General features: G+C 48.1%; 1 protein-coding gene across 1 annotated transcript; it reads right to left on the bottom strand.

Moving 5' to 3' along the window:
- Nucleotides 1-1,209: 1,209 nt before the first annotated feature.
- Nucleotides 1,210-27,447, bottom strand: LOC149364405 (carbonic anhydrase 12-like). Its single transcript, XM_089568686.1, has 9 exons — nt 27,067-27,447; nt 22,991-23,090; nt 20,733-20,891; nt 19,910-19,996; nt 18,821-18,982; nt 11,005-11,156; nt 8,239-8,328; nt 2,168-2,389; nt 1,210-1,425 (listed from the first exon to the last, which is right to left on the bottom strand). Exons 1-9 carry the CDS (start codon nt 27,445-27,447, stop codon nt 1,210-1,212), a joined length of 1,569 nt encoding a protein of 522 aa, XP_089424812.1.
- Between the last annotated feature and the right edge of the window lie 493 nt (nt 27,448-27,940).

Genomic DNA, 27,940 nt, shown 5'->3' with positions numbered 1-27,940 from the left:
CTTTTTGTTGTTAATATTGAAGGCACGCCGTGGTCATACATAGCTGGGCAATCATATTCCGTTACTATTACCAGTACACCGTATGCGAGCACATTCTCTTCAGGTGCATGCTACAAGGAAAGCACGAGGAAACTTCAACTGAAAGTTTATGCATACAAACCAGTTTTTCCTGTAGAGCAAGACCAATTGAGTGAATTGAGGAAATGAAAGAGCTGTATAGCCCCGTGGTAAGAGGATGGCAGCTGTAAGGAAGACAAAGAGCTCGTAACGGATACTGTTTACTGGGTAAACTAGCGCCACGATAGTAGAACGTTCAATGCTGGCAATCGTGCCATGCACGGCAAGGAGCCGCTCAACATGCTTCACGCACTTACAAAGTATATTCGCACTTTATTGTCCACTGGTGCTTGTCCCGATGCATGTAGAAAACAAGACTGTATACTGTGAGCGTGCCTTGCACTCGATTACACGAAATAATGAACGAAAAATAAACAAAACGTGCAGCAAAAAAAATGTGACAGTCAAGTTATGCTTAAAGTAACAACTAATACATTCTCTCAGTATGCAAAGCATTGCCAGATGTCCTTATAGCCTTAGCTCATGAAATGATTTGTGAAATGTACAAAGCAATTAGAAGTTTGCTTTTTTTATGTTGTATGCGTTCAGATCTCCGCTCAGAAAATTCACCTCACCTTAAAATTAGCGGAAACGATCAGCAAGGCAAGTTCCAAACGGTGGAGCAATCAAGTGTTCAGTGTTCGGTCTTGTATTTGAGACACCATGCTCCACATTTAAAGCGCCTTACTACACAACACGGAAAGTCCGCTCCCAAATAGTTGCGGTCAGGCATAGCTCGTTTCGATATTACTTCTCAGCCCACTACTTAGGTTACAGAGGTAGGAGGGTGTCATGGAACTTTTCGTCGCATGCGTGTGCTCTATAAGAAACGCATCATTCAATTTAAAAATACTAATAAAAGAAAAGTCTTTGCAGCATATTTGGTACGACGTATAGGTAAACCGGGAACAGTTTTCTTTGCAAGTATAAAATTTTGTTTGCCGTACACATTGTGACGGTTCAAAGAGAACACTTTTGCGCATATTAAATCTATTTTACTACAGGATAATAATGAAGCCTACTTAAAAGGTTTCGCCGGATATCATCTCATACGTTGTGAAAAGCAATTGTGTCCCTAATTCAAGTAACTACCTAGATGTTGTGGCTGGCTAATAAATACTTCGCAGCCGCAACTAGCGCCCCCAGCAATGGCTCCACTGTGACGCTTGTGGTGATTGCAGCACCGGTGAACTTGAAGGATCTGTAGACGACCCGGTTGCCCAGGCTTTGCTGCTTGCGCAGGTTTCCGGCGACCCTATTCTTGCAGGTGCCGAAGTAGTAGTACAGGTTGTTCCTCAACTTCGTCAGCTGCAAGCACACCCCGTAGGCAAAATTAAAGACGGTCGGCGCAAAAGAATTAACGTTGATCAACCCTCGTTTGATAAAAACGTCTGCTCGTAAGGCCAGCACACATACGCGGTTCAAGATCGACCGTGTTCATACGTACTACACAAGTGCATGCTCGTGGGCAGGGATCATCCTGCGCCTTCTTCTTATCATGCCCTACGTGCACTCGCGAATATGTTTTTGAGCGCAAATTAGATTTTAAAAATCTGTTCCCTTACAAGCAGGTCTAAACAGATTAGAGTAATTAGCGCACTACGCAATCCACACCATGCGAATTAGGATGCATATATGTACGCCACGAAGCGTGCAACGACAGCGATGAAATTACTTTTATTTAGTAACATTTAGTCCCATGAACTTAATTCTGCGGGTGTACACTTTCGCTGCATCATTTAGCACGAACCGGCACAAACCAACTTGCCCAGCTTCCCGTCTTGCATTAGCAAATTCTTCTCACTGCCACGTCTTTGCTTTGATAGTTTTACAAATCACAGGACGTAAGTGACCTCTGTGAAGGGTCTTCGCCGAGGAAAATAACTCATGCCGAAAAAAAAGCAAACAAAAATACAGGTAAAAATAGGGATCTTGCTAAGTCGCCATACAGACGAAGTACGACTAATCCTCGCCATCGATGTTCAAAGACTGTCGTGAGGACCTGTTCAAGCTCACTACCCTAGCAAGACTTAGCAGGGAAGCTGCTTGCCTGCTGCTCGCCGATGAAAACCGCGTTGCTGAAGACCACAACGAGCGCCTTGTTAGTGCATGGAGGAAAGGTCAGCGAGCCCAGGTAGATGTAGTAGCTGAGCGTCGTGTTCGGGAGAAGGTAGGCCATGGGAATCTTGGTCTCGGTCGAGTTGCCCCGGGACGTCATGTGTTCCGTGGCATTGACGAGTACATCCAAGAGCGGGTTGGGCTCTTCCCGTTTCTGCATTCGGGTAAAGAACAATGTTCCTAGACGACTTCATCCTATGCATATACACGATTTTAGTTTCGATACTGGGGCGCCGCCATGTTTGTTTTACTTGAGCGCCGCCTGCCACCGACGCCATCGTGGGCTGATAATTTGCAGCCCATGGGCTGCCGACGAAGCAGCGTGTAATCTCTGGAAGTGTCATATCTACCCGTTTTATTCCTTCCAGGCCTAGAAATTGTGCGTGCGTGCTATGCTATTAGCACTTGCAACAACCAACCTGGAGCAGGCGACCATTCTACGACGGAGCGAACGATCAGCACCAGTGAGTGCTATGCTCGCAGTTGACGCGTGCAGTTTTTGTCGCCGGTTGAGTGTATGGCAAACGCGGCATGGTGTTGCATGTTAGAAAAATGAAAGCAAAATGTGTTGAAACATAAGATCGCGAGGAGCAATCGAATATCTAATTTTCCGTGGAGCACAGTTTCTCATCTGCGCTCTCGCTGCCTGCTTGACCATGCCGAGCGTGACAATTTATATGCAGAGCTTGCGACCGAGTACCCCGTTCACAAATTGAACACTTTGGAAACAACAGCGAGCACATGACCGAAACGAATCCACGTCTGAGCATTGCAATGTTTGTTTGCGGAGAAACGCGCGATGCAAATGAAATTCGGCCCCTCCTGCCGGCTGCGTATGGCTGTTCGTACTACGAGCGATACAAGATAGTTCACTGAAAGCAATTCGCATTCTCGCTTACTCCGCTCCCACCAGTACTCACTGGTTCAGAAATCCCGAAAAATGTGTAATTACACGGTCTGATAGGTTAAACGCTAATGAAATGCTATTACCGCTTACCGACAGGCCGAATCGCCGCACCTGTGTTGAGAATTCCAATCTCATTCGGGTAGGGGCATTGCTCAAGTCGTTGCGTTTGTTGTACATCTTGCACGGTTATGCATAGTGAACTTTTTTACAATCCATTCGATTTGATTTCAGTCGAACAAGAGTTTACCGATCTGCGCATACCGTGTTTTTTCTTCTTACGTTGCCGTGGCTGCATTTTTGCTCACTTTGCAGTTGGGTAAAACTCCGTGTCGGCCATTCCATTCATGCCTTGTTGTGCAAATTAAATTAGTATTTTTGTACTAACGGCACGTTTTTCTTTTTTTTCAGTTGACGATGCCCACACGCTCCCGATATTGGCGAAGATGTGGGATGGCGAAACAAAGTTGCAGCCAAATTTGTGAAGTCCTCACATCGAGTGCTGCTGAATTAGAACAGTTTTGCCAAGGCCGTCCAAAAGCTTCATCTCTTTAAATTATGCACAGAGTATAGTTTTGCAAGCCAGGCGCTGCGCTTCGTTCCGCGCCCGGTGTTAAGCGCAGGCAGTGGGTTTGTTTCTGTACGCAGTTCATTCACAAAGTGCTCTGATGCGTAAGCTTGTTGTGGCGCTAGTATTTTTTGTTCACCTACTACGTCCGCTGTCAATGCAACTCGGGACCGGTGGGAAAGCAGTGAAGAAATAGAAATCACAGACCCGCTGAGACTTTTCCATTACATGGTGTGCGTACTACATACTGGCGGCGTTTGTTTTTTTCTACTTTCGTCGAGTATTGCTGCAACCAGCAGTAAAGCATTGATGTCCAGAGGACGTTGGCGATCTGTACAACATTGCTGCTTTTGTTGCACAGACGCAAACACGCGCTTGACCGGTGGCTAAGCAGGCGGACGTTGCTACGCGCGCGCCGGATTATCAGCCCAGGGGAGGACGGCAACAGTGGGGTGTCGCGCAGCGCACGTGTTTGAGACTATTTCCCCCTCCCCTGCCCACTCCTCGTAAAGTGGTGGATATGACCAGCAACGTTTTGAAGCCAGCCATATTACTCAGAATCTTGCTAAGAATAATGCCGCATAAAAATCAGTAAGGCTGCATGCAGACCACAGCTTTCAGCTCCGGAGGCTACTTCAAGCCGTGTAGAAACTGATACCTAAATGGCCCCCCTTCAGTTTGAAGTTTTTGAGTGCGTTTGCTTCAGTTTGCCTTGGAGACAATACTATGTCGTAATGTGCTAAGCCATTCTTCAATTCCGCTACATAGTAACACCAATGGGATAACCTCACACGAATGTCTAGAGCACCCGCGTGAAAAAAGGGGGGAGTCACTGAGGCTAAAGACAGCAATGAGCAAACTGTGCCTTCACTGAAGTTCCATGAGTGAAAATGCACAGGAAGGGATAAACAATATACTATTTCTACAAACGGGTGTCTAGAGAAGTAGTAGTTGACTACTTATCGCAGCAGAAACACTGTTTTCGTACAGTGCCGTTCGCCCAGTTTCTGCACCGCATCGCACAATCACTTAACTACTGTCGCGCATAATACTGTCACTGTCCGAGTTTGCAGGTCGCTGCAGTCCCGCTGAAACGCACATACATAGGGAAGAAGAATACATGGTCCCGATTCCGGGCGGAACCATTTCTTCTGGCTGCTACCATTTCACCCTTTTATATACCCAGTGAACCCATCTCCTGCGTCGTCTATGACCTCGCTCTTTCCTTCAGTTTGTTGCTTCACACTATCGAGTATCCCCTAGAAATTCAGTTGAGAAGTTGTTCTCATTAGTGTGCATTAAATAAGGAAGCCAATGGCTGTAGACCGCACTGCATGACTTGCGCTACGATGCCACGACGGCCGGAAATACGAGGGGCTTTCATTAAAGATTTCACCTGACCCACTTCCTCTGGACGGAGATCAATGAAACTTTGCAGATTTATTAGTCCTTCTCTGCACAGGTGCCAGCCAGGGACACACACTTCTCCCATCTTTTTATGCAACTGCAAACACCTCGCACGTGGAAGTCGACAGGTTGCTCCAAAGGTACATATTGTGACTTCAGAAATCAGAGTCTCATCATCTAGAAAATGCTTGTCCTTCAAATATTATTTCATTGGTGGAAAGGGGTGGAAGTCCGATGGTGCGAGGTCGGGTGAATAAGGGGGATGCGGTAGAATTTCAAAGCCGCAGCAGCGTGCTTCCATCTGGGCAACATGAGTTGTGAACTGGGGCATTGTCTTGCAGAAGGCGGACACCTTTGGTGAGCATGCCACGTCTCTTGCTTTTGATGGCCTTCCGCAATATCCGCAGCAGTGAAGCGTACTATGCCCCAGTAATCGTGGCACCCTTTTCTAGGAAGTCCATCAAGACTACTCCGTGCTGGTCTCAAAAGACTGTGAGCATGCTGAGCGCGTGCCTTCTTTAAAGGCGGTGAGTCCAAGTGCTTCCATTGCATCGACTGGACTTTAGTCTCCGGATCAGTGATGGACCCAGCTTTAATGCAGTGCAATCAGTGTGTTGGAAAAGTCCTCCTGGCTTCCACGGCACGTGGTCAAAACAGCCTGAGAGCATTCGACTCGTTCCTGCTTTTGGAAAGGTGTGAGCAGCCGGGGAACCCAAGGAGCGATGCCTTAAGCATATAAAGATAGTCCTGAATGATTTTTTTCATGAACCCCACACTAATCTCGACATTTTGGGCTAGGTCTCGAACGGTTACGCGGCGGTTTTCCAAAATTGCGGCCTCCACTTGCTGGATGCTGTGTTCATCGATAGCGGAGTGGGATCGCCTTGCAATCGGAGCCGTTTCCACCAAAGTCCAACCAGATTTGAACTGACGATACCAGTTCTTCACTACATCAAATGATGGAGAATCCTCCCCATAAACCTCTTTTATCTCATTGAACGTCTACTTGGAATGCGGCCTTTCAAGTACAGGAACTTGATAATTGTTCTGTATTCCATTGCATCCATTATCACACCTCACACCACTTCAGCACCTCTAAAAGAAAGACTGCTATTATAGTTCAGAGTTGCACATTGGCACCTGACCTATAGTGAGTTAAGTCATCACACACGCGCACATTTAGCGTCCTGCAATAAATGGAAGTGAGTCAAGAGCCGCGTTTACATGAATGCGACAGCAGCGCATCGCATCAACTTTTTAGCGCATCGTATTCATGTAAACGGTGATAATGCGCTAGGAAAGCGCATCGCATCAATGCGTCAGATGGGGGTAGATCTAGAACAATAAATCGACTTCAGCGGTGAATGGAAACAGGTTTGGAGGTGTCCCTCCTCCTTCTTGTCATGCCTATACAATACCCCCCCCCCCCCCCCCCCCCCCCCCCCCCCCCCCCCCCCCCCCCGCCGGATAACAAAGGAGACTTGGCTCAAGATGGGGGTCACAGGACCCCTCTGCCGCGTGCAGTGGGCGAAGGGTCACTGTTCCACCAGACTTGATGCTGTACGTGTAAACAGTAGCGCATCGGCTTCACGGGATAGGCTAGGAAATGCGATGCGCTGCTGTCGCATTCATGTAAACGCGGCTAGGGGAAATCTTTATTGAACACCCCTCGTACAAGCGTAATTTGTATGCACTAGAATCGATTCAAAACAGAGCGGCCAGACGCATTCATTCTCCCTATTCTTACGTTATCAGTGTGTCAGCATTGAAAGCAGAATCCGGCTTATTAACCCTCTGAGTTCGTCAGCGTATTGGCAGCTTTCGATTATTTCATCAATTTCTCCACAGTTCGCTTCCCTGCTCACTCTACATTTGTGTCTTGGAAGTCGAATATGACACTGTGGCCGAACAGTAATCAGAACTCAGGTTCTTTATTGTCATCCGGCCGTCGGACCGCGCAAACAGACCACAATGCGCTTGTAACAAGATGCAGAGAGAAGGAAAGGGGCAGCGCACTAACAACAACATGTGGCAGTGAGTTAGCTGTTTGCTTATCGCAACTAATATACAAAAAACAGCTATATGCCGATAACGTCCAGCATGCCTCCATGAGATATGAGATCAGGAATCGTAAGAGAAAGGTACAAAAATTCAGAACGAACTATGGCAAACAGGCTATGGACTATCAAATAGTTAGGCTGCTTAACATACACGAATCTTATGTTGACTTCAGCCAACCATTCAGAGCCTTCAAACGAAATTATCGAGCATTCCTATTCTCCTCAAATATAATTTTAGAACCATAAACGCATTACAAATACCAGTAAACATCTTCTACATGGTTATCATGCATTTGCAACTATTATACTAAATTTGTTCTTTTGATTCCCTTTCGTACTGCTCTTCGTTAGACTGTGATATAAGCTAATACTCAATTCTCCTCAATGGTATTATTAGAAACTTGCAGCTTGTACGCAACGTACGCAAGTTATGGCTTAGTTTCTTTCATGTGTACATGGATGCATATGTACCGTCATTCCTGCTCAAAACTTTCAAACTGCACTTTAGTTATATTGCTGCATTGTACTGTGTATTTCTCGTATTCATTGTGTTGTAATTGAAAAGCGTGAACATGTTATCCGATTGCAACCGCGTACATGCTTAAATCCAGAAAAAGTGTCTGCTGCTGCAGGTTATAACTGATGTGAGGGGGCTAAGGCCTCGTCAGGCTTCCAAGCCTTTAGCCTTATGCCACCCGCAGGGATTCATCTGTATTGTTTCTTTCAAATACAAAGCCAAGTCAAATTCAAATTCAACACAAATTACAAACCTACCTTATAGCTAGCATATCTCACCGCACTCGTTATCATTTTCAACACGCTGTTGCTTTTGCCAGTTCATTTTTTTCCCCGGACTGCTGCGGACTGGAGCGACCTAGCCAACAACATTGAAGCCATCATGTGCTCATCAAACTTCGCCGAAAATGTCACCAGTCATCTTTCGCTCTGTTAAATACTTTTTCCTGATGCTCTCTGTACCCACTCATTATGTAATATCCCTCACCGGGTCTTTAAGGTCTTAAAATAAAAAGAAATGAACGAAATTAGAAGCCAGGCCGCTCTACCTCGAAGAGGATGACGAACATAGCCAAGCCTTTGTCGCGTCGGAGGCAGTCAGTGGGCGTTGGCTTCTCGCAGGACATCAGCAGCTGGAGCTGCGCAGAGACGGCGGGAAAGAACATTCGTCTTAACATTTTCAAACAACACCAGGGAAGTAGAGAAAAAAAAAGGCATGTCTCTAGTGTACGGCAAAGCGGTAGGAGAACTCTTCAGACAGCTCACGAATTCACGAGCATTGTGGAGCGCACCACATCGAGTTACAACTAAGGCCCTTTGCTATGAGATTTTATTTTCTTTTCGGAATTCGGGGGGTTAGATTTTATTTTCTTTTCGGAATTCGGGGGGTTAAGTATACTAGAGAAATTTTCAGTTCAATTTTGTTTTCAAACAGGGTTATTCAAGAAAAAGTTCCATAATCCGGGTTCTTCGACTTATTTTCTGAAGCAAAATAACTATTAACGTTCATTTTTGTGTAAAACATTACTTTTTTTTTGCTCAACATTTTTGTGAACCATCCAGAAGTGAAAGAGCGCACCAAGGAACTACTTTTTAGAAATGAAATATTTTTTTCTAATTATAGTTATGTCGTCGAGAACATATACTATTCCCAAGTCCAGCACTTCTCTTTTCATTTCATCTAGTACACTGCAGAAACATTTATTCGATACAGCAGTGGTCATTTTAAACACACAGCTGCCTTAGAACACGGTTTCGTTAGCGTCTGGAGCAGATAAAAAAAAATGATGTCACTGAGACTTCTGGTCACTCTCAGTGTTCTACCTTCTATCTCTTAAAATAATGTGTTCGAACCTATTCCCAAAATAGGTAAGACCTAGGATAATAAGCACTAAAAAAATTCAGGGGCACTTTGACTGTCTAGAGTGCGTAGAGGCGAAAGCGTTTTCCGCACACTTTGATTGCCTCTGTGGCAGTGGTGACGTCACCACTGGATGGCGTTACACATAATTAATGACTAATTACTAAGTAATGACAAATTACTAATGGATGGCTAATTTCGGTTTAATGACTAAATATTAATTAACTGCTAATTAATGACGCTTCAGCTTCGCCTTTCGGAGTGGAATGCGACAGCGTGTCGTAGCGCTGCCAGGGAGTCCGCAATTGACCGTGCATTTCCCTCACTTTCTTGCATTGCGGAACTGCATTTCGTTGAAGGCGCACTTTCGGGCAAAAATCACGGCTTCACTCGATCTTTCAAAATTCAGGGGGCACTTTGACTGTCTAAAGTGGGTAGAGGCGGAAGCGTTTTCCGCACCACCTTCGCTGTTTCTGTGGCACCGGTGGCGTCACATATAATTGAGTACTAATTACTAAGTGATGCCAAATCACTAATTAATGGTTAATTACTGATTAATGCCTGAATACTAATTAACTGCTAATTACTGACGCTTAAGCTTCGCCTTTAGGAGTGGAACGCGACAGCGCGTTGTAGCGCTGCCAGGGAGTCCACGGAACACCACCCGTTCAGCGCGATGCCTTGCCCTTTGAACGCAACGCTTTTTGAGGAAAGGAAATGGCGCAGTAATTCTCTGTCATCTCGGTGGACACCTGAACCGCACCGTAGAGGAAGGGAGGAAGTGGGAGTGAAAACAGATAGGTAAAGAGGAGCCGTAATGAAGAAAATGAAAATTGTATTTGAGGAAAGGAATTACGCAGTAACTGTCTCACAAAATTCAGGGGGGCACTTTTTTGACCTAAAGTGTGGTCACTGATGCCCCTAAGAGTGGAACGCGACAGCGTCTTGCAACGCTGCCAAGGAGTCCATAGAACGCCATCGCCCATTCAGTTCTACGCCTCGCTCGTCAGTAAATTGGTTTTTGAGGAAAGGAAATGTATCTGTCTCTCATTTGTCGGTGGACACCTAAACCTCGCAGGAAGGGAATGGAGGAGGATGAGAGTGAGTGAAGACACCGTATTCACTAGACGCGCCTTTGTTCATTCCAAACGATCGAGCTGGCATGGCGGAGTGGGTAGCATGCTCGTCTCTCACGCCGAAGACCGGGGTTCGATTCCTGAGCTCGACCAATTTCTTACTTGGTTTTATTTATTTATATGGCCTGACTAGTAAAGCTAATTAGGCTAATTGGGTAATTAAGCAATTAACTAAGCTCAGTCCCACTTACTTGGTGCATCACTTTACGATTCCTTCAATTGGTTGCATGGTTACTAGCCAAAGTACAATTCTCCCCGTTTGAAATTCGCGCACTGTGACGTCACGACCGTTTCCACCAATTGAAAAGCGTGACATTTTCTGTCGACAACTGCTGCTTACAACGATGAGACATTAAAGGCTTCCGCCTTAAAAATCTGCTCGTGGCACAAGAATTCGGTGAAGCAGGAAATACGAAGAGGCCCATTTACTGCATTAGAACACCAACTGACCACTATAACGCCTTCTCACTATTCTCAGCTGTACCTCGGAGATGTCATACAGTGCGTGAGTGAATGTGTTCTTTCAAATACTTATGTGGAAATTAAGACGTTTACATGTTATACACGCAGCTTTCGGCATGCTTTAAGTTGCAGATCTGACTGGGAAAATGCAATAAAAGTTCTTAACAACAATACTTGACCGCAGTAATTTTCTGGCGGATTGTTTTCCCAAGTTAGTACCGGAAAAAGCCGGTAGTCCAACTTATATTCGACTGTAGCTTTCAGAGTCATGTTCTTATCACTATTTGTATGACCAACTGTGACAAATTCATCTTAGTGTTTTGACGCGTTAAGAATTGCGCTGCGTATAGTGTCACCTCGGCGGCGAAGTCGCGCCCGTCGAGTGTGTGCTCCGATCCCTTCTCGCTGGTCTCGTTTCCGAAGCGGAAGACTCCCTTGGACAGCTTGTAGCGCGCCGGCAGTGGGCCTCCGTACGACTCGAGGTGAGCGTCCTCGGGCGTGATGTACACTGCGCCACAACGCAGCAAGCGACAGCGGCGCACTAGTCGTAACTACAGCATTGCCACCTCGTGTTAGGCTATGCGGTTGGTAATGCACCGGCGAGCTACACTCTATAAACACGGAAGACGGCAATATGGGAGTAAAAAGGGAGAAACCGCTTTACTAGCACACCTCTTTTTATAAAAGGAAGTGTTCTAGCTAGCGGACACCTTGCTTCCTTTTCCCTCCTTTGTGTTTAGAGTTCAGATATCTTTTCGTGCTTGAATCTTGCACAGTTTTATAGACACTATGAACTTTGTGGTGATGGTGATGTAAATTTTTTTTTTATTTATACATTTCTTGCAAAACTATGCCCTCAGGCATAAGATGGTTGTAGGTACATGTGCAGGCTAGTGTCGGCTATGAATGCCAACAAAGCCCGGTATTGGGGCCCGTGGGTCCAGATTCGAGTGTCTGTGCTGGTCGGCTGGAGTGGTAACCCTGAGTGCCGAGGTGTCGCATTCCGCACAGTTTTAATCCACACAGAGTAATGAGAAGTACACCCCTTTTTCGTACACCAGCATCTTCTTTAACACGTTTGTTGAAAACCCAATCTATTCTACACTGCTTGTTTTGCTTCCAATGCAAGGAATGTGATATGCAGTGTGGAGAGGACGTTTCCAAGACGTAATTTATCGCCGTTCCTCCGCAATCGGGTGAAGCTTCTCGTGATTGATTATGCAACATTCTTGTTGGTCGTTTAGCGCTTAAAAATGCCAGCCCAATATTTTAGATGCAGGAACCTACTGCAGTTGCAAAATACCAAATTTCTTTCACGACCTAAGCGCCCTCATTCAAATGCGCCGTGCTTTGAGAGAATGAGCCTTAAGCGGGGCCAATGTAATCAGTGCTCGGTGTATCTGTAAAATAAATATGCCGACAGTGGGATTCCGCTAGGTGGCGCCGCCCTGGTTAGCTGGCTGCCTACCGCGCTCTGCTTTAACCTGCCCCTGGCCTGGTCCAGGGCCTCGCCCGCCCCTGGATTTACACTCCATCGCTTCAGGAAGGCTCCCGAAGCACGTGGAAACCATCGGCATCACGGCCCGCTGCCGAACTGGCCCTCCAAGCGTCTCCAAAACTGTGAAGCGGCGCGGCGCCTCGCTAAACCTAACGCGCCGCGCCTCCACCGCCGCAATGCAGCGTCTGACCAAGCCCCTGCAGCCCAGACCCACCGATGCCGCCACCGCGGGGCCTGTTCCAACCACGTCGACAGCCGTCTCTCAAACGGGTACGTTCAACGCCGCCCACGCAACCGAGCACATTCCTGCCGCACTGCACGCCTTGAGCGACGCTGGGAGCACCGGATCGACGGCCGCGGCGCAGCCGGCAGCGTTCGTCGTCGGCGCAGCGTCCACACCTAGCCAACTCCACGCTCTAAGGGACGCCAAGAGCTTCGGGGCCATAGACGCGTCGCAGCCGGCTGCGTTCGTCGCCGCCGCTGGAGCCGCTGCACCTACTCCAGCCAAAGGTCCCACTGACACCAAGACCTCCAGCCCGGCACCCGCGTCGCACACTGAGACTCCGGCTGAGGACTCAGACATGGACCTTACGACGTCCCCGGCAGACGGCACTCCTTCCCAGGAAATCGGCTGGACCACCATCGGTGCCAACCGTAAGCGTGCCACCGCAGCCCGACCCCGCGCCGAGCTCATCACAGTTGCCATCCAGCTTCCCCCTGGAACCCTCACCCCCAAGCTACCTCTCTACGACGTACTCGCCGCAGTCGCCTCCGCTGCACAACTTTCCTCGAAGACCAGTGCCGACATCACCCTTCAGGCCAGGCCAGCCCAAAGCCTTGTGTTTCTAAAGACTCATTCTCCTCTCACCGCCCACCTCCTACTCTCTGTCACGCATCTTCAGCTTCATGGTAAGCCTGTCACCATCAAAACTTACACCCCCCATCCTCCCATCTCATGCCTCGGCGTCATCCATAACGTCGGGGGCCACTTCACTCCTGATGACCTCATGCATGACCTGGAATCTTTCAAAACAGATATTCTCGCTGCTCGCATGATGGGATCCACTCAATCAGTGCTCATAACGTTCGCTGGCACCGTCATCCCCCACTTTGTTTATTTCAAACGCGTTGCCTTCCGGTGCCGTCCTCATAAACCTAAGCCTCCCACCTGCACCCGTTGTCTCACTCTAGGCCATCGCGCCCACCAATGCCCCCAGCACAGCGTTCCGGCCAAGTGCCGTCGCTGTGCTGCTCCTCTACCCGCTGACCCTTCCGCTCATGTGTGTGCCCAGCCCTGGTGCGTTCATTGCCAGGTGAACACCCACTCCTCCCTCGACCCCACTTGCCCCTTCATCCTTGCTAAGCAACGCGAGTGTGCTAAAGCTGCATACCTCCGACGCCTAGCTTTGCGCCGGGCCACTCAACCCACCAACCCTCCCCCGCCTCCTCCTCCTCCTCCTCCTCTAATCATGAATCTCCATCATCTCCGATCACGTCACCACCAGGCTCCTACGCCGCCATAGTTAAAGGATCCTCGGTGCCAGCGTCCCTCTCTTCCACTACACCACCCTCTCCATCCTTGACTGACGAGAGCCGCTCCTTCGACCTCCGGCTCGCAATGCTGGAACGCCAGCAGCGAGAGCAGCAGCGCATTTCCCACGATCTACAACAGCAGATACATGCCTTGACTCAAACCCTCCAGACAACCACCTCCTCTCTTACCTCCCAGCTTAGCAAGCTAAATGAGCACCTTGCCACGTTCACCACTCCTTCCTCCAGCGCCCAGGTCGCCCCTTTGGCTGACCTTGTAGAAACCACCACACAGGCACATCACACTCGCTTGGTTCAGCTGGAAACTTCGGTTCTCCAGATCCTTACCACCCTCCAAGCACAATCAAAGCAATTGGAATCCTTCGCATCAATGCTCCAATCCGTCCATGAGTCACTGCCCCCGGCAAAAAAGAAGGAACGCGTACCATCGCATTCCTCTCCACTATCATAATGGCGTTTGGCGAGGACCTCGAGATTGTGCAGTGGAACTGCCGAAATTTCATTTATTGGTTTTGTTTGGCCAGTACAGAGACTGCAAACAAGGGAGAGCAAGCTAAAGGCGCCTAGTAGCGCCTGACTGAGGCCTGCCCTCCCCATGTAAAAAAAAACAAAACAAAGTGGCACTTGGCAATGGTACAAAGTTTTCATAAGTAACAGAAACTAGAAAATCTTTGCCACAACAAGACCCCCCTCCACCAGTATCTACTCACCCACCCCTCCCTACCTCATTTTCTCCTTCTCCAGGAGACCCGGACGGCCCGCAATGTCCCAGGCTACCGCGCCTACCATGCCACTACGGCCACACCACTTGCGTCTATTTATGTACGCAGTGACGTGCTCGTAGAGCAAATTGACATCCCCTCCACCCTCCTTAAATATTTAGTTGGTGTGGTTTATTACCACCCTTCTTCCCGCATCTCACTCGTCCTTTTGTCTTTTTACAACCCCCCTGTCACTTCCTCTTTATTCTCTGCTCTGGGCAAATTCCTTCACTCTCTTTCTTCTACCTCCCATCTCCTCTTTGGTGGTGACTTTAATGCCCCTCACACACTCTGGGGCTACCCACAAACCCTCAAACCCGGCCGCCTCCTCCATTGTCTGGCCCAGGAACGCCACCTCACCCTTCTTAATACTCCTGGCTCTCCTACTCGAGCGGGCACTGCCTCACAACGCCCTACGACACCCGACCTCACTTTCTCTCGGGGTTCACTTTCCTTTCACTGGCAGGTGACAGCCGAAACTCTTCTAAGTGACCACTTTCTCATCCATATCACCACCTCTCTCTCCCACATCCCTCGCTGTCATCCGATTATTCACACTGACTGGCATGCTTTTCGCACTAATCTCGCCTCCGACTCCTTTCAATCCTACGACGACTGGACGTCGCGCATCTCTGCAGCGCTCACGTCCAGTAGCCGTCGCGTTCGCTCTCGTTACCCAATCTAAGACCCAGATCCTCACCTTCTCCGTTTATGGCGTCGCCGTAAACGTCTTCAACGCTCCTTTCGCTCCCAACCACACAATGCCCAACTTTCCTCCCGGATCACTGCTTTGCGGGCCGAGATCGTCGCCCCCTGCGCCTCCCTCGAGCACTCTCGTTGGAGTGCTCTTTGTGTCCATCTTGACTCTGCATTGCACTCGCGATCCACATGGTCTCTCTTCAAATCCCTCCTTGGCACTAAGCCTGCCCTTGCTCCCACTCTAGCTAAAGCCCTCACTCAAGGAACTCCCTCCGATGTTTTTGATCAGCTCGCCTCTCTCTATCTCCCGCCCCCTCTGGCACCCTCCTACCCGGTGTACTGCGGTGGACCTAACCCCGATCTGGACGAATCGTTCACTCTCCGGGAGCTCGAATCGGCTCTGGCTGCTAATGCTACACGCTCGGCTCCCGGTGAGGATGCCATTACATACACCACACTTCGCAACCTTCCTGACTGCGCCAAAGAATTCCTCCTTAAAACCTACAATGATGCATGGGACAGCGGCTGCCTGCCCAGCTCCTGGACCTCCTCCCTCATTTCTATGATTCCAAAGCCGGGCAAGCCTCCCTCTCTCTCTAACCTCCGCCCAATCTCCCTGACATCATGTGTTGGTAAGACCCTTGAGCGAATGGCCCTGACTCGCCTCTAATTTTCTCGAGACGAGGGAGTTCTTCCCTCATTCTCTCATCGGCTTCCGACGCCACGTCTGTGCACAGGACATGTTTCTGGTTCTCCAGCACACGTTTCTGTCACCTACCCCCACTCAAATTCACGCACTTGTGACCGTCGATGTTCGCAAGGCCTTCGACGGTGTTTGCCACGACCACATCCTTTCCCAACTCGCCTCCCTAGACTGTGACTCCCGCATGTACTGTTATATCCGCTCATTCCTCTCTAAACGTGTCGCTCGCTTTCGAGTCGTCACCTATCTGTCCGACCCCCACAACCTCACCCGAGGCACTCCTCAAGGTGCTGTTCTCTCTCCTACCCTTTTCAATCTTGCTATGGCCCCTCTCGCCTCCCAGCTAGCTGAAATTCCCGACCTGCATCATATATTTTACGCCGATGACATCACTCTCTGGTGTTCATCTGGCTCTCCCGGTCACGTACAGGACACCCTGCAACGTGGCCTAGATCTCATCGACTCCTTTCTCACCACCGCTGGCCTCTCTCCTGCTCCTGAGAAATCCGAGCTTCTCCTTCTCAACCATTCCTCCTACCAGCGCTCACACAACCACTTCGTCTCTCTCCACCTTTCTGGCTCTCCCATTCCTGTCGTCACACAGTGCAAAGTTCTTGGCTTCCCTTTGCATGAGGCTAAGAATGTGCAATCCCTTCACCGCGCTGTCACCACCTGCCACTCTAACTCACCTCCTGCGGCGCGTGGTCACCCGACGCTCAGGTCTCCACGAGGCTCACGCGTGCCGAGTTGCCCACGCGCTGGCCCTCAACAAGGTCTTGTACTTTGCACCCTACGCTTCCTTCACTCAGACTCAACTTAACGCTCTCGAGACTGCCCTTGGGGGCCTCTACAAGGCAGCTCTCAACCTCCCTATCACTACCTCTACCACTAAGCTCTTTGCCACAGGCCTCTTCCATCCTCTTCGTTCTCTTCTCAGTCTCCAGCGTGACTCGCAGCTTGCCCGGCTTTCCCTTACCCGTCAGGGTCAGTGGTTATTGACCCATTCCAATCTCCCCGTTTACCTCTCCTATTCCCACCCCCGCCCCCAATCTTCGTATCCTTCCCCTCCCGACCAACATGTCCCCCGTCCTGCACGCCGGACGTCGTCATGCGGCCGCACAGCACCATTCCCCTCTCTTTGATACCCAGGGTGTAGCTTACACGGATGCCTCCTTCGTGGCTCCTCGAGGTTCCTGCGGCTACGCCCTGTACCATCCACACCTCCCTGCTCCTGAAACCCACACCAGCGGGCCGTATCTACACCCTCCAGACGCATTGTCCCTCGAGGTCCTCGCCATTGCGCATGCCCTCCAGTCATTTTCCCTCCTTCCCTCTCTCCAAAAGTACACAGTCTATTCGGACTCACAAGCCGCTATACACCACATACAGAAACGCACCCTGACCCCTTCTCTCCAACAGGAGGTCGAACGAGCGGTCTCCGCACTGCAGCCTTCCATCGTTTTCCTCCGCTGGGTACCTGGGCATTCAGGGATTGACGGCAATGAGCTGGCCCATCAGCTCGCCCACGACACACTTTTCCGGGCACCGTTGATCCCCTGGCCCAAGCCCTCGGAGGACGGTGGAAGACTCACCCTTCGCCGCACCATAAAAGAGGTCTACCTTGAGCTCCGCCTCGACAAACGCCTTTACCCTCCCCCTCATCCATCACTCACGGTGCCGGAGTCTCGCCTTCTTCGGCACATTCAGATGAATGCAGTTATCACCCCGTCCCGCCTCTTCCTCTATCGCTATCGATCGGACCCTTCCTGTCTCAACTGCCCCTGTATCTATGCGGACCTTGCCCATTGCCTATTCTATTGCCCGGCTGCTCAGCAGTCGGGTTCCTTCCCCCCACCCTCTCTATCCATCACCACCTGGCTCGACTGGCTTGGCGCTGAAGGGGAAGAACAACAGCGGCTTCTGGTCGCCCAGGCGGTCGAAATGCTCGGCCTGTAAATTATGGTCGATTAAAAGTCTTTTACTACTACTACTGCCGACAGTTTTATAGAGACGCCTGGCTCAATTTCGCGGAAACAGGGCCTAACGATGGTTATTACGCGATAAAACTTTCTCTTAAAGACTTCCTGCGTATCTGACATCTGTAATATTCATTGAATGGAGCAAGGTCACTGACAGTTCACATACTGCATGCGCATTGTATATTTTCTTTTGTTTTTCGTAGTGTGCAGCCTTCGTCAAAAGTCCAGAGCCTATGGAGTTTGTTACCGGGCCATGCTGTATGGCTAGTTCTGCATCTCTGGTGTTTCAAATGCTTTCAAATAAGACCAACTCTCGTGCTTACCCCTCCGAATGCGCGGACCTCCACAGACTCTACAAAGACGCCACAATGCAGCTAACAAGAGAACCGCTCGGACTCTCTACTTTTGACAAAAGCTGTACACAGCAGAATTAGTGTGGACGCTGTGCATCATTTATATATATTGCCTTTATTTAATGGGAAAGCGTTATATGGCTCTGTCGCGTCAGCAAAACGTGTCCGCAAATTTTGTCCGCACGATTACGTCGTTCTCTTAAGATGAAAGTGTGAAAGTGCGATTGTGACAGATAGTGTGAGATAAAATGATGCGTGGGAAAAATTCGATTGATGACGTGGAGTTAGCTAATTAAGCGCGCAAAAGGCGAATAAATACTCTTCGTCGTCAAAAGAGTCATGGACGTGGATATAGAGCATGGACGTCAGAACAGCCACGGACGTCTATATAGTATGTAGATGTTTTACTTGCGCATTGCTCCAATGCGGGTCGCCGCAGTGATCTGGAAGTGTTTTTTCGTTTTCAATTTTTATCAGGCCCACATATCTTTGATGGCTATCACATTTATTTATTGGCACCAATGTTTCACTGGCGATGTAAGTCTCTCCATTTCGTCGCAACGAATACATTAGGCGACACACGCACGCTCTATTATAAGTTCACGAGTGCAGGGGCTCGTCTCCTTACGCGCGTGTCCCCCGTTCTCGACCTTGAAGCGGAAGGGCACGTTGTAGCCGAGGAACGAGATGGGGGCGAAGCTCTTGAAGCTCGTCTGCAGGAAGTTGATGTTGACGGGCGACTGGCCGGGGTTCCCGCACGCCTTCTCGAAGTGCGGCCACGCATCCTGGTCTGCGGGGAACAAGGCGGCATTGCTTTTTATTTTTTTTTTACCGCCACGCCCCCTCCTACTTGCTCCGCTCACTCGGTTGCCACCTTTAACAGGCACAGTATTGGAAACATATTGGGAAAGGTCGGTCCTTCAACGGACAAATGTGAAACCATCCGTTTGCAATACTGGGCCGATTACATGTGCTGCTTGGGGATTAATCACACACCCGTTATGCGTAAGCATGCGCTGTAGTTAAGTCAGCGGCTCGTCAATATGCGTAGCGCTTCCGTAAGAAATTTTTTTTGCTGTATAAGCATTCTAAATTTGAACTTATCTATGAATAAGCTACTTTTGAAGTATGCCTTCTATGTACAGGTGAATGTAATAGGAAAAATAACATTTAGTTTGGGCTCGACAGCAAAATATATTCTGCTCCTGCATCGAGTTTAGAAGGTACTGAGAAGATCATACGTTTAGGGAAATCTACTAAGAAAAAAAAACTTAATTCTATTTGATGCTTGAAAAGTAACCTTTGCCGGCACACTAATGAAGTGTTTATTTCTTACTGATTCGGCCTATAAGCAGTTGTACGGAGTTCATGTGCTCAGAACTTAGCTCTGAGTTTTTTGGTTTTATTTTTTCTTATTATAAGTTGAATCGCGCTCGAAGTACTTTTTCTGGAACGCGTTAGCAATTATTTTGGCTAGGAAAGTTTACTGGATTTGTACTTATTCCCAGTAAGGAAATAAAACTGACCGTTCATTTTCTGTGCTACTTTTATTTGGCAGGAAATGATTACGAAGTAGGGTATCTACATTTTTCTCAACAATCACACGTGCTGAAATGTTGATGCCACTGGATTTTTAGAGTCGTGTATCATTAGAGATCTTATGTACCCCTCGGATAAGCTACAGGAACACCAAACCATGACAGAAGTGTTTACTTACTTTCTGAAAAATTGGGGTCCACATTGGTCACGTTTCCGCAGTACGGTGACTTGTGGGCCCATCTACCGCCGTCGCAGTACTCGCGCCCTGCGAACAGTGTCCACAGTTTCATCAAAAATTCACGGGGACATCCGATTCCATTACGTGTTAGCAATGCATTGACGTTAACACGGTTAAGCATCTTGAATAAACAGCGCGAACGACGACAAGCACAAGAGACAAGGAAATGCACGACACAGATGCAATGGCATCAGCAGCTGTTGATGGCTTTACCGGAAGTGACGTCACTTCCTTCTTCCTGCCAATGGGAATGATCCAGCCTGGTGACATCACTTCACTCCAGCCAATCAGGTTTGGTTTGGTTTATTGGGGTTTAACGTCCCAAAGCGACTACGGCTATGAGAGACGCCGTAGTGAAGGGCTACGGAAATTTCGACCACCTGGGGTTCTTTAACGCGCACTGACATCGCACAGTACACGGGCCTCTAGAATTTCTCCTCCAAAGAAATTCCAGCGAATTTAGCTTCCGATGACGCATTGTCTTCAAATGAGGGTTCTAATGCGGTCGCATTAATATCTTTTGGCGGATACAAAAGCTCACCAAGTATCGTGGCTTTAAGCATCCCAGCTGCGCGCGGCCAGCGTCACCTTTTGTAACAGTGTACAGAGCTTTGGAATAATTCAAGCTTGATCTTTACGCGCTTAGTACAGGTGATGCGTGGATGACACATTTCCGAATCCAGTGTATAAAAAAAGATATCACCGTAATGACACAGTCCCTGCATTGATCATTCTAGAGCGTATCAAAGCATACGCCACTCACATCCAGCCACCGGTATGATGTCCCCCATAAGATGATGGAGGGCAACCCTGTGGTATAGGTCGCTGCCGAGAGCAGGCCCCGGTACGCATGCGCATACCAACCAGGTGGTCACCAACGCAGGGCACGCTGGAGAACCTGGCTTCCGAGGCGTAGCCGCACCTGCAAAAAGGACACAAAACGTTCCCAGTTTTGAAGAGCAGCGCAGGCTTGTTTCAAGTGTCCGTGACGATTCCTCAAAGCAGCGAACGCTACGCACACCGCGAGCGCCTTCTCAGCGGCACATAGGTGCACGGGGAAGAAATGGGAAAAAGAGATGAGAGAAGGGAAGAGAAATGACCCCCCTCCCTGCTTTTTATGAAGAGGAGCCAGTCTGACTCCCGCCAGCAACGTGTACTGATGTTTACGGGGAGCCTTTACCAGAGCCCTCTTCAGGGCACGTCGGTGACCCGTTCCGGCATTAATTTTAAGTCTCGCCTACTTACAATACCATGACAGTGTCCTAGGAAGTAAACTGGTACTTAGGTACGTGAGCTGTCACTTCGCCTTTCTGCACAAGCTTTATTAATGACAAATCACTTTTCTTTAGGATGTAACCATAATTATGAAGACGACCAAAAGACCGCCGACGATGACGGATTTTCCGCAGAACAGGAGCCTTAACGCTGTCGCGTTAATAGGCAACTATTGTAAATGCGAATTGTAAAATGTGGGCTTTAACGTTCCGCAGCGACACATGGGCCATAAGGGACGCCATTATATAGAGTTCGTGTGCAGTTGTAAAGACGGTGCCTAAGGTACTATGCAGCCATGATGGCTGAGTGGTTACGGCGCTCGGCTGCTGACCCGAAAGACGCGGGTTCAATTCCGGCCGCGGCGGCTGAATTTCGATGAAGGCGAAATTCTAGAGGCCCGTGTGCTGTGCGATGTCAGTGCACGTTAAAGAACCCCAGGTGGTCGAAATTTCCGGAGCCCTTCACTGCGGTGTCCCTCATAGCCTGAGTTGCTTTGGGACGTTAAACCCCAGTAAACCAGTAAACCAGCTTAGGCTGCAATAAAACAGCAAATTGTGTTAGCTATGTTAAAAATGAGTCCTGTGTCCACCACAGACAATAGGTTTCTGCCTTCAGCGGCGACACGCCAGCTTTAAGCAAGCATTGCAGATTACACGGCATGGGCTTCACTTTGAAAACTAATTGAAATTGTAAGGAAGAGAGTTGGCGTGTGCTGCCCCAGCGGCTAGCGCCGACGAAGGAGAGGAAGAAGACAGAAGACGAAGCTCGGGTGCGCGCTTGCGAACGCTGGCTTGCTGAGCAGCACCGCTTGAACAAAGACCGGCCGTCCACACTAATTGTGCGAGTCATCTCATTACACTTGGTGCAGGTGCTGCTCATTACAAAAACTGCTCGTCTCATTAGAAAACAAATATATTGTTGTTCGTCTTTTTTTCCGCAAGAAAAATCACTTTCCGAGTATCTAAACGCGCAAGATTATGCGATCATTTTGTTGCGTGTCAGTCTAAGTTTATACACACTTGGATTGTCTTAGACTTGCTGGTCTATGTCTTCTTTAGAATGCATTTGTCTTCCTTGTGCTTGTCACGTGACTGTAACCAATAAATGCCCTTGTGTCGTTCTAGTAACCTCTCTTTTGTCATGATTTCAGCCAGGGAGTCTCAGCTCTCTCTACTCCACCTGCCTCGGGCCGTCACCACACATTTCTCAATGCATATTTAACCTATAATGTATTTAAAAATTCTAAGGAGGTATGTCTCCTGTGGTTCATTTGGTTCAAGTTATAAAATACGCTAGAGATCAATTAAAAATTTAGGCAGGCAAGAGCCGCTTATTCTGTGCGTATTGGTTGTCACATATCAAAGTCACCAACAACTGATGTCATCTGCGACTAGTGCTGGCTAATTTATCTGTGCCTAGAAAGAAAGCAGACGCGTATCAACTAAGAACTGTGTTAGGACCGACGTTACGCTCTGACACGGACATATAAAAATCGCTGGTGATGTCAGAAACTAATCTCCTATCCAGTACTTTTAATACTTGCTGAAGTTAAAACATAATCGCAGTTTTGGCGAAAATCTCCACAGCAGGGCACTCAACGCATATTGATGGGCTACGTGTTATTCTGGCGCTCTGAATAGTCCTAGGATAGCAGGCTGAGTTATCGTAACGTGCGCCCAAATGACCAAAAGTAGGCGTTAACATTTCGATAAGCAATGATGAATTCTAGAAACTGTTAACGCTTACTTGAAAGTCCCATGCTGTCGTAGAGGACGCCGTCACACTCGCTGGCTGGTCTTTGGAGGCGATGGAACGGCGACCCAGACGCCTTAACCGTTTTCTTCTTCTGTGCTGGCATCAGACAGAACGTGATTTGAGCTGGCCATCTTCTTTCTTCTTGTGGCATTTGACGCATGTGTCAAACGCTGAAATTCATTGCACAACACAGGAAGCTGGGCGGCCATAACTAAGTAGCGTTTTTAAAGCATATTCATTATGTATGATATGTGATAATGTATTGATGTGCACGTTGCGTGAAAAGTAAGGACAGCGAAGCAGTTCAAATAAGAAATCAGATCAAACATTGCGTATTTAAGTTCACAGGCTGTTTTGTAAGTTGTTTCGACGACTCGTGTTGCTACAGAGAGAAAATCCGGGCAAAAGCGGCTCAACACAAACATCAGCACGGAAAAGCTCTGTGCCATGTGTGTGTCATTTGAGCTGTGTTTTTCCGCCTCTGGCGCTGTTTCTTGTTTGTTTCCTTTCTTTCTCCTAAAACTATGAGAGAGCAATCGCTAGTAACGAAACATATAAGTTTCTCAACACGGTTTAGAAATTTTATCAAAAACTTCTCCTTCACAGAGGTGTTTTCGTTTCAGTTCGTCTGCTTGCCAAGCTCAATGTCGTCACCTCTAGCGTTTATGAGTTTCACATAGTTCAGCTATTTTCACTGCAATTGTTTCACTCTTCTTTATCTCCTGTAATTTCTTTCAGGTTATTAGCCCTTCCGCGGAGGCGCGGCTAAAGTTAGGTTTTTATGGTTCCCTTTAAGTGCAAAAATGTAAGAGTTCCGCTCTGCTCAACTGCCGCCGTGACATTAGTACACTGTTATCTTACTGTACTCAGTAGTTAGCTGGTTCAAGCGTTCGTTTCAAAAGTTTGTTCTGAATTATGCCTGATTGAATCCTCCAAAACTTTACACTTTCGGCAGTTAACAAAAATTCTACTCATTTGCGTCGCTCATTTAAATAATTAGCTCACGCTCCTCTGACCTGCACCCCTTAAAGCTGCTTTAACTCTTTACTGTCCGCGCATATTCCCATCGATAGCCCACTATCGATGGTTTCAAGTTCGTATTTTCCTGCTTTTTGAAGAGTTCCTGGACAACTAGCGCCATCCAGTGTGAAATAAAGGAACTCTTCTTTCAGTTTCACTTTTGGTTTGACTTTTTCCGCCAAGCGGTGATTTTTGAAGCCCCTCCGGAGTCAACTGACCGGCGCTCCTTGTTTCCACCATGGCGTCGACGTCGCGCGCTGCTGCTGCGCCGAAACCGCGCGTTTCCACAGAAATTGATGCTCCTCAGAGTTCGTTTTTGGACGAGAACAGCAGCAGTGAGGATTCAGAAGACGACTTCGGCTCTTCAGACTTCAGCACCGACAGCGAAACTGCGTCAGACCGACCCGGAACGTCAACAGCCATGCCTCGGTAAGTGTCGCTTTCTCCCCCGAAATGTTCCGCTTTTGCTGCGCGCTTATCGGAAAAGATCACAGTGTTCTGAAGTTCATAACTCTTATCTGCAGGGTGTCAACGTCTTTCGGGCAGGATTACTTGCCGCCGGCAGCGCAGAGAGTCGTGTTTTCGGCTCGAAGACAGCCAGGGGTCGACCTCGGCGTTGCGCGCCGGAGTGTCGCACAGCGCTCGGCGGCTCGGTCGTCAACAGCTTCATACTTTTTGACGCGCATCGCCAGGAGCATCCCGAAGTGCCAGAATTGTCGAGGACATCAAGATTTGATCAGTTCGCGTTCAGACTTGAATTGATCGAGCAACTCCTCGGATTTGATGAGCCACATCCTGAGGACCCCAATGTTCGCCCTCTGTTCCCGCCTCGTGGTTCACCTCAGGGGCTGCAGCACAAGCCCCAGAAAATGCAAAGTACCGGAACTGCAAATTGTGCTACGAAGAAAAAAAGGCGGAACAAAAAACAAATGTTTTCTGTGAGACATGTGCGGCCAACTTCTGCTTCACGGCAACAAGGAACTGTTTCGCGCGGTGGCACGATAGTCACTAGGACTACTGTTTCCTTTCCTAGCCCAGCTAATACTGTTCGCAGCAAACTAAAAGTTGCTGCAATGTTGCATCGATCCCTGTTGTAAAAAATGTATATTTTGAAATTTTTTTGTTTTATTTTTGTGACGAAACTTTGATGTTTTTGTGTGTTTTTTCTTTGTAACTACAATTTTCTTTCTCATAATTTTTTTTTCACCTCTTACTCAATAAACATGTTGACTGTGACTAATAACAATGTGAAGAGAATTTCCTCCTCTACAATTCGGTACCATACACTTCTGTACCAAGCAAGTTTTGATAAAGAAACAAAAATATTAATGATATGACCTGAAAACCACCATTTTCCCCGCGGACAGGAAAGAGCTAAGACTGTTGTGTTCTTTTCTATGCATGGGTTCACGCGAGAAAGGGAAGCCAAGCAAGTCCATTCGACCAACAACATATAAATTAAATCACTATAAAGTATACCACTTATTACCGCGCGTTTTTAATACCTTTCTCTTGCACAGGGAACGCTCGGCCATTTAAGTGACATTAGAGAAAGAAGGAAGCGGTATTGCCCCGCCGCCTGGTGATTTAGTTAGATCGCTTGGCAGCGACATGTCTCTCATAACAATTACGAAAGCACTACGCTAAGGGGGTCCGCGTAACCCATGTGGAGGAAGTTCTTGTTCGTAATTAAAGTCTACATAGAGAAACACCACACAGATAGCATCGTGGAGTTCTACAGCAAGATGAGTGCATATTGACATTAGCGTTGAAGCTATCTTCGAGGCCTGCATGTAAATTAGTCATTATGTAAGTTTTACTAGAGGCGCTTAAAGAACTTAATTGCTTAATTGTCCCTTCGCCATGAAATATCATTTTCATGTCGAATTAATTGCCATTTCTCTAGCGGTAATATTTACTACATTTCGATAACGTTAATATTTACTCCTTAGGCTTGTTTTGTTTCGGTTACGAACGCCATACTGGAGATGAATTTTTTAGATGCCATTCAGCACTCTTTACCTTTGTTCTATAGTCCTCGGTCGTCACAACGTCTAATCTCGTCGAGATCGGGGTCATTTATAGTTATTTCATTCAACGTTAATTTAACTGTTCACTAGGCAGGTTTAGTTAGGGCAGTTTCATATTATCCGTGCGATTAAAGAACCACATTGCAAGAACAGGTCTCGATTTGTCTGCACTTTCTGCACTAATTGACGGTGCAGCACTCTCGCACTTGTCAGTGCGGCTAGCGCCCCTTGCATTCGATTTGGCATTCGATTTGACATCGTGCTGCACGAGTTCTTCGCTAGCCTCCCCGTGAGTTCTGTTTTCGAGCAAGTAGTAAGAGAGAGATGTTTGGCGTCCTCCGTGGCATGCGAGCAAGAAAGAAGCCATAGAACTATTTATCACAGAGATCTAAAGTTAAACGAAATTTTCTTTAGGATCCAAAGAAGGCATTAGTAACTGTATAAGTGCGTAATAAATTATGCCACTGAGTAAAATGCAATCTCGTCCGACAAAAACCTTCCAGTACGTGAGAAGGCACCCGTGTCATCTGAGAGATAAAGTTTATTTTCCGGCTCAAGTCAGAACCTGAAACAAACTTTTAAACTGCAACACAAAACCAACGTAAAGCCATTTTCCTTTAAACGAGAATACAAAATTGAAAAGCTGAGCGTCTTGTCACAAGCCAAGAAAATATGGATGGTTAGCATGAGAACAAGGGTTTGTTGTTAGTGTGCAAAGCTGACTGAGCAGTGGCATATAGCAAAGTACACTGGCATACGTACGCAGAATAATGATGCTTAAGCTAAAGAAAACTATGCAATGTTCCTTATAGCTATGCCGCGAGCTGATATCGATACCAAATTCAAAAAATACCCTCCTCTGCTGAAAAAAAACAAAAAACAGAGTGAGTGAACGTCGTAAGAAATGGCTCCTTAAAAATACGAGCACTTCCTAAATGGGTTCATAGGGGAACCAGTTTTGCAGCGAAACACTCCTGAAAACTGGCGCGAGTGCCGCAGAAGGGCGTTGCAGTTCACGGTGGGCGAGCGACACTTGAAAAAGGCCATGAAGAACGTTTTCTGTTCGTCGATATCGCGGCTCACTTCCAGAAGCGAGGTAGTGTTACGCAGACCCCTTGACAGCGCCTTGTAGACGACCTCTAAGGCAGCGATGTCGGACAAGTCGACGGGCTCTGCACCAAGACATCCGGCCTTCGACTTGTAGGCAGCCGCTGCGCTGTCCGATAGCCAGGACCAGCGACCCGCTTGCACGATCTCTCCGTTCCCGTTCACTTGGAAGCCCACTGTATCTGAAATCTTCATCATCTCCCTGCCAAATGAAAACGCCAGGCTTCCGAAAAACAGTCCCGAAGTCGCTTTCGGGCAGTACAAGGGCCTTCCGAGAGAGCTAATGGCCATGTCAATCTGGTTTCTCAGATAGTCGTAGCTTCCACCATAGTGGTGGATGGAATTTCACCACCTTGTGCCCTCGATAATTCTCAAAGACCTGTTCCAAGAGCGCTAAAAAATTACGGAACGTCTCTACTCGTTCATCTTATTCATGCGGTAATAAATACGCATGCACATTAACTGCATTCGCCCTGCCAATCAATTCAAACGTCACCGGATGTAGGATTCGAACGCTTACGTGAGCGATCGCGCAAGCATGCCTCATGGAATTTAGGCGAACTTTAGTAATCCGGTCTACATTCCCCGGGCCCTGAACTACAGCCCAGACTTCCACCCTGCCTACCGCGACGTGAAGCAACTCTGCTGTGCGAATTGGAGTTGAAATCACAAACCGATAGACCTTTCTCACCGGTATGGTTTAGAGCCTTTGCAGTGGTGTATATGGTAGAACGTGTGCTCTTTAAATGCTCTGCATTCAGTGACGAGAGGCAATCGTTGTGCT

This window comes from Amblyomma mixtum, chromosome 2, assembly GCF_055824585.1.
Source record: "Amblyomma mixtum isolate Tamu chromosome 2, ASM5582458v1, whole genome shotgun sequence".
Taxonomy (NCBI): Eukaryota; Metazoa; Arthropoda; class Arachnida; order Ixodida; family Ixodidae; genus Amblyomma; species Amblyomma mixtum.
Note: the sequence above shows the minus strand (reverse complement) of the source record. Positions and strands in the feature narration are given on the sequence as shown.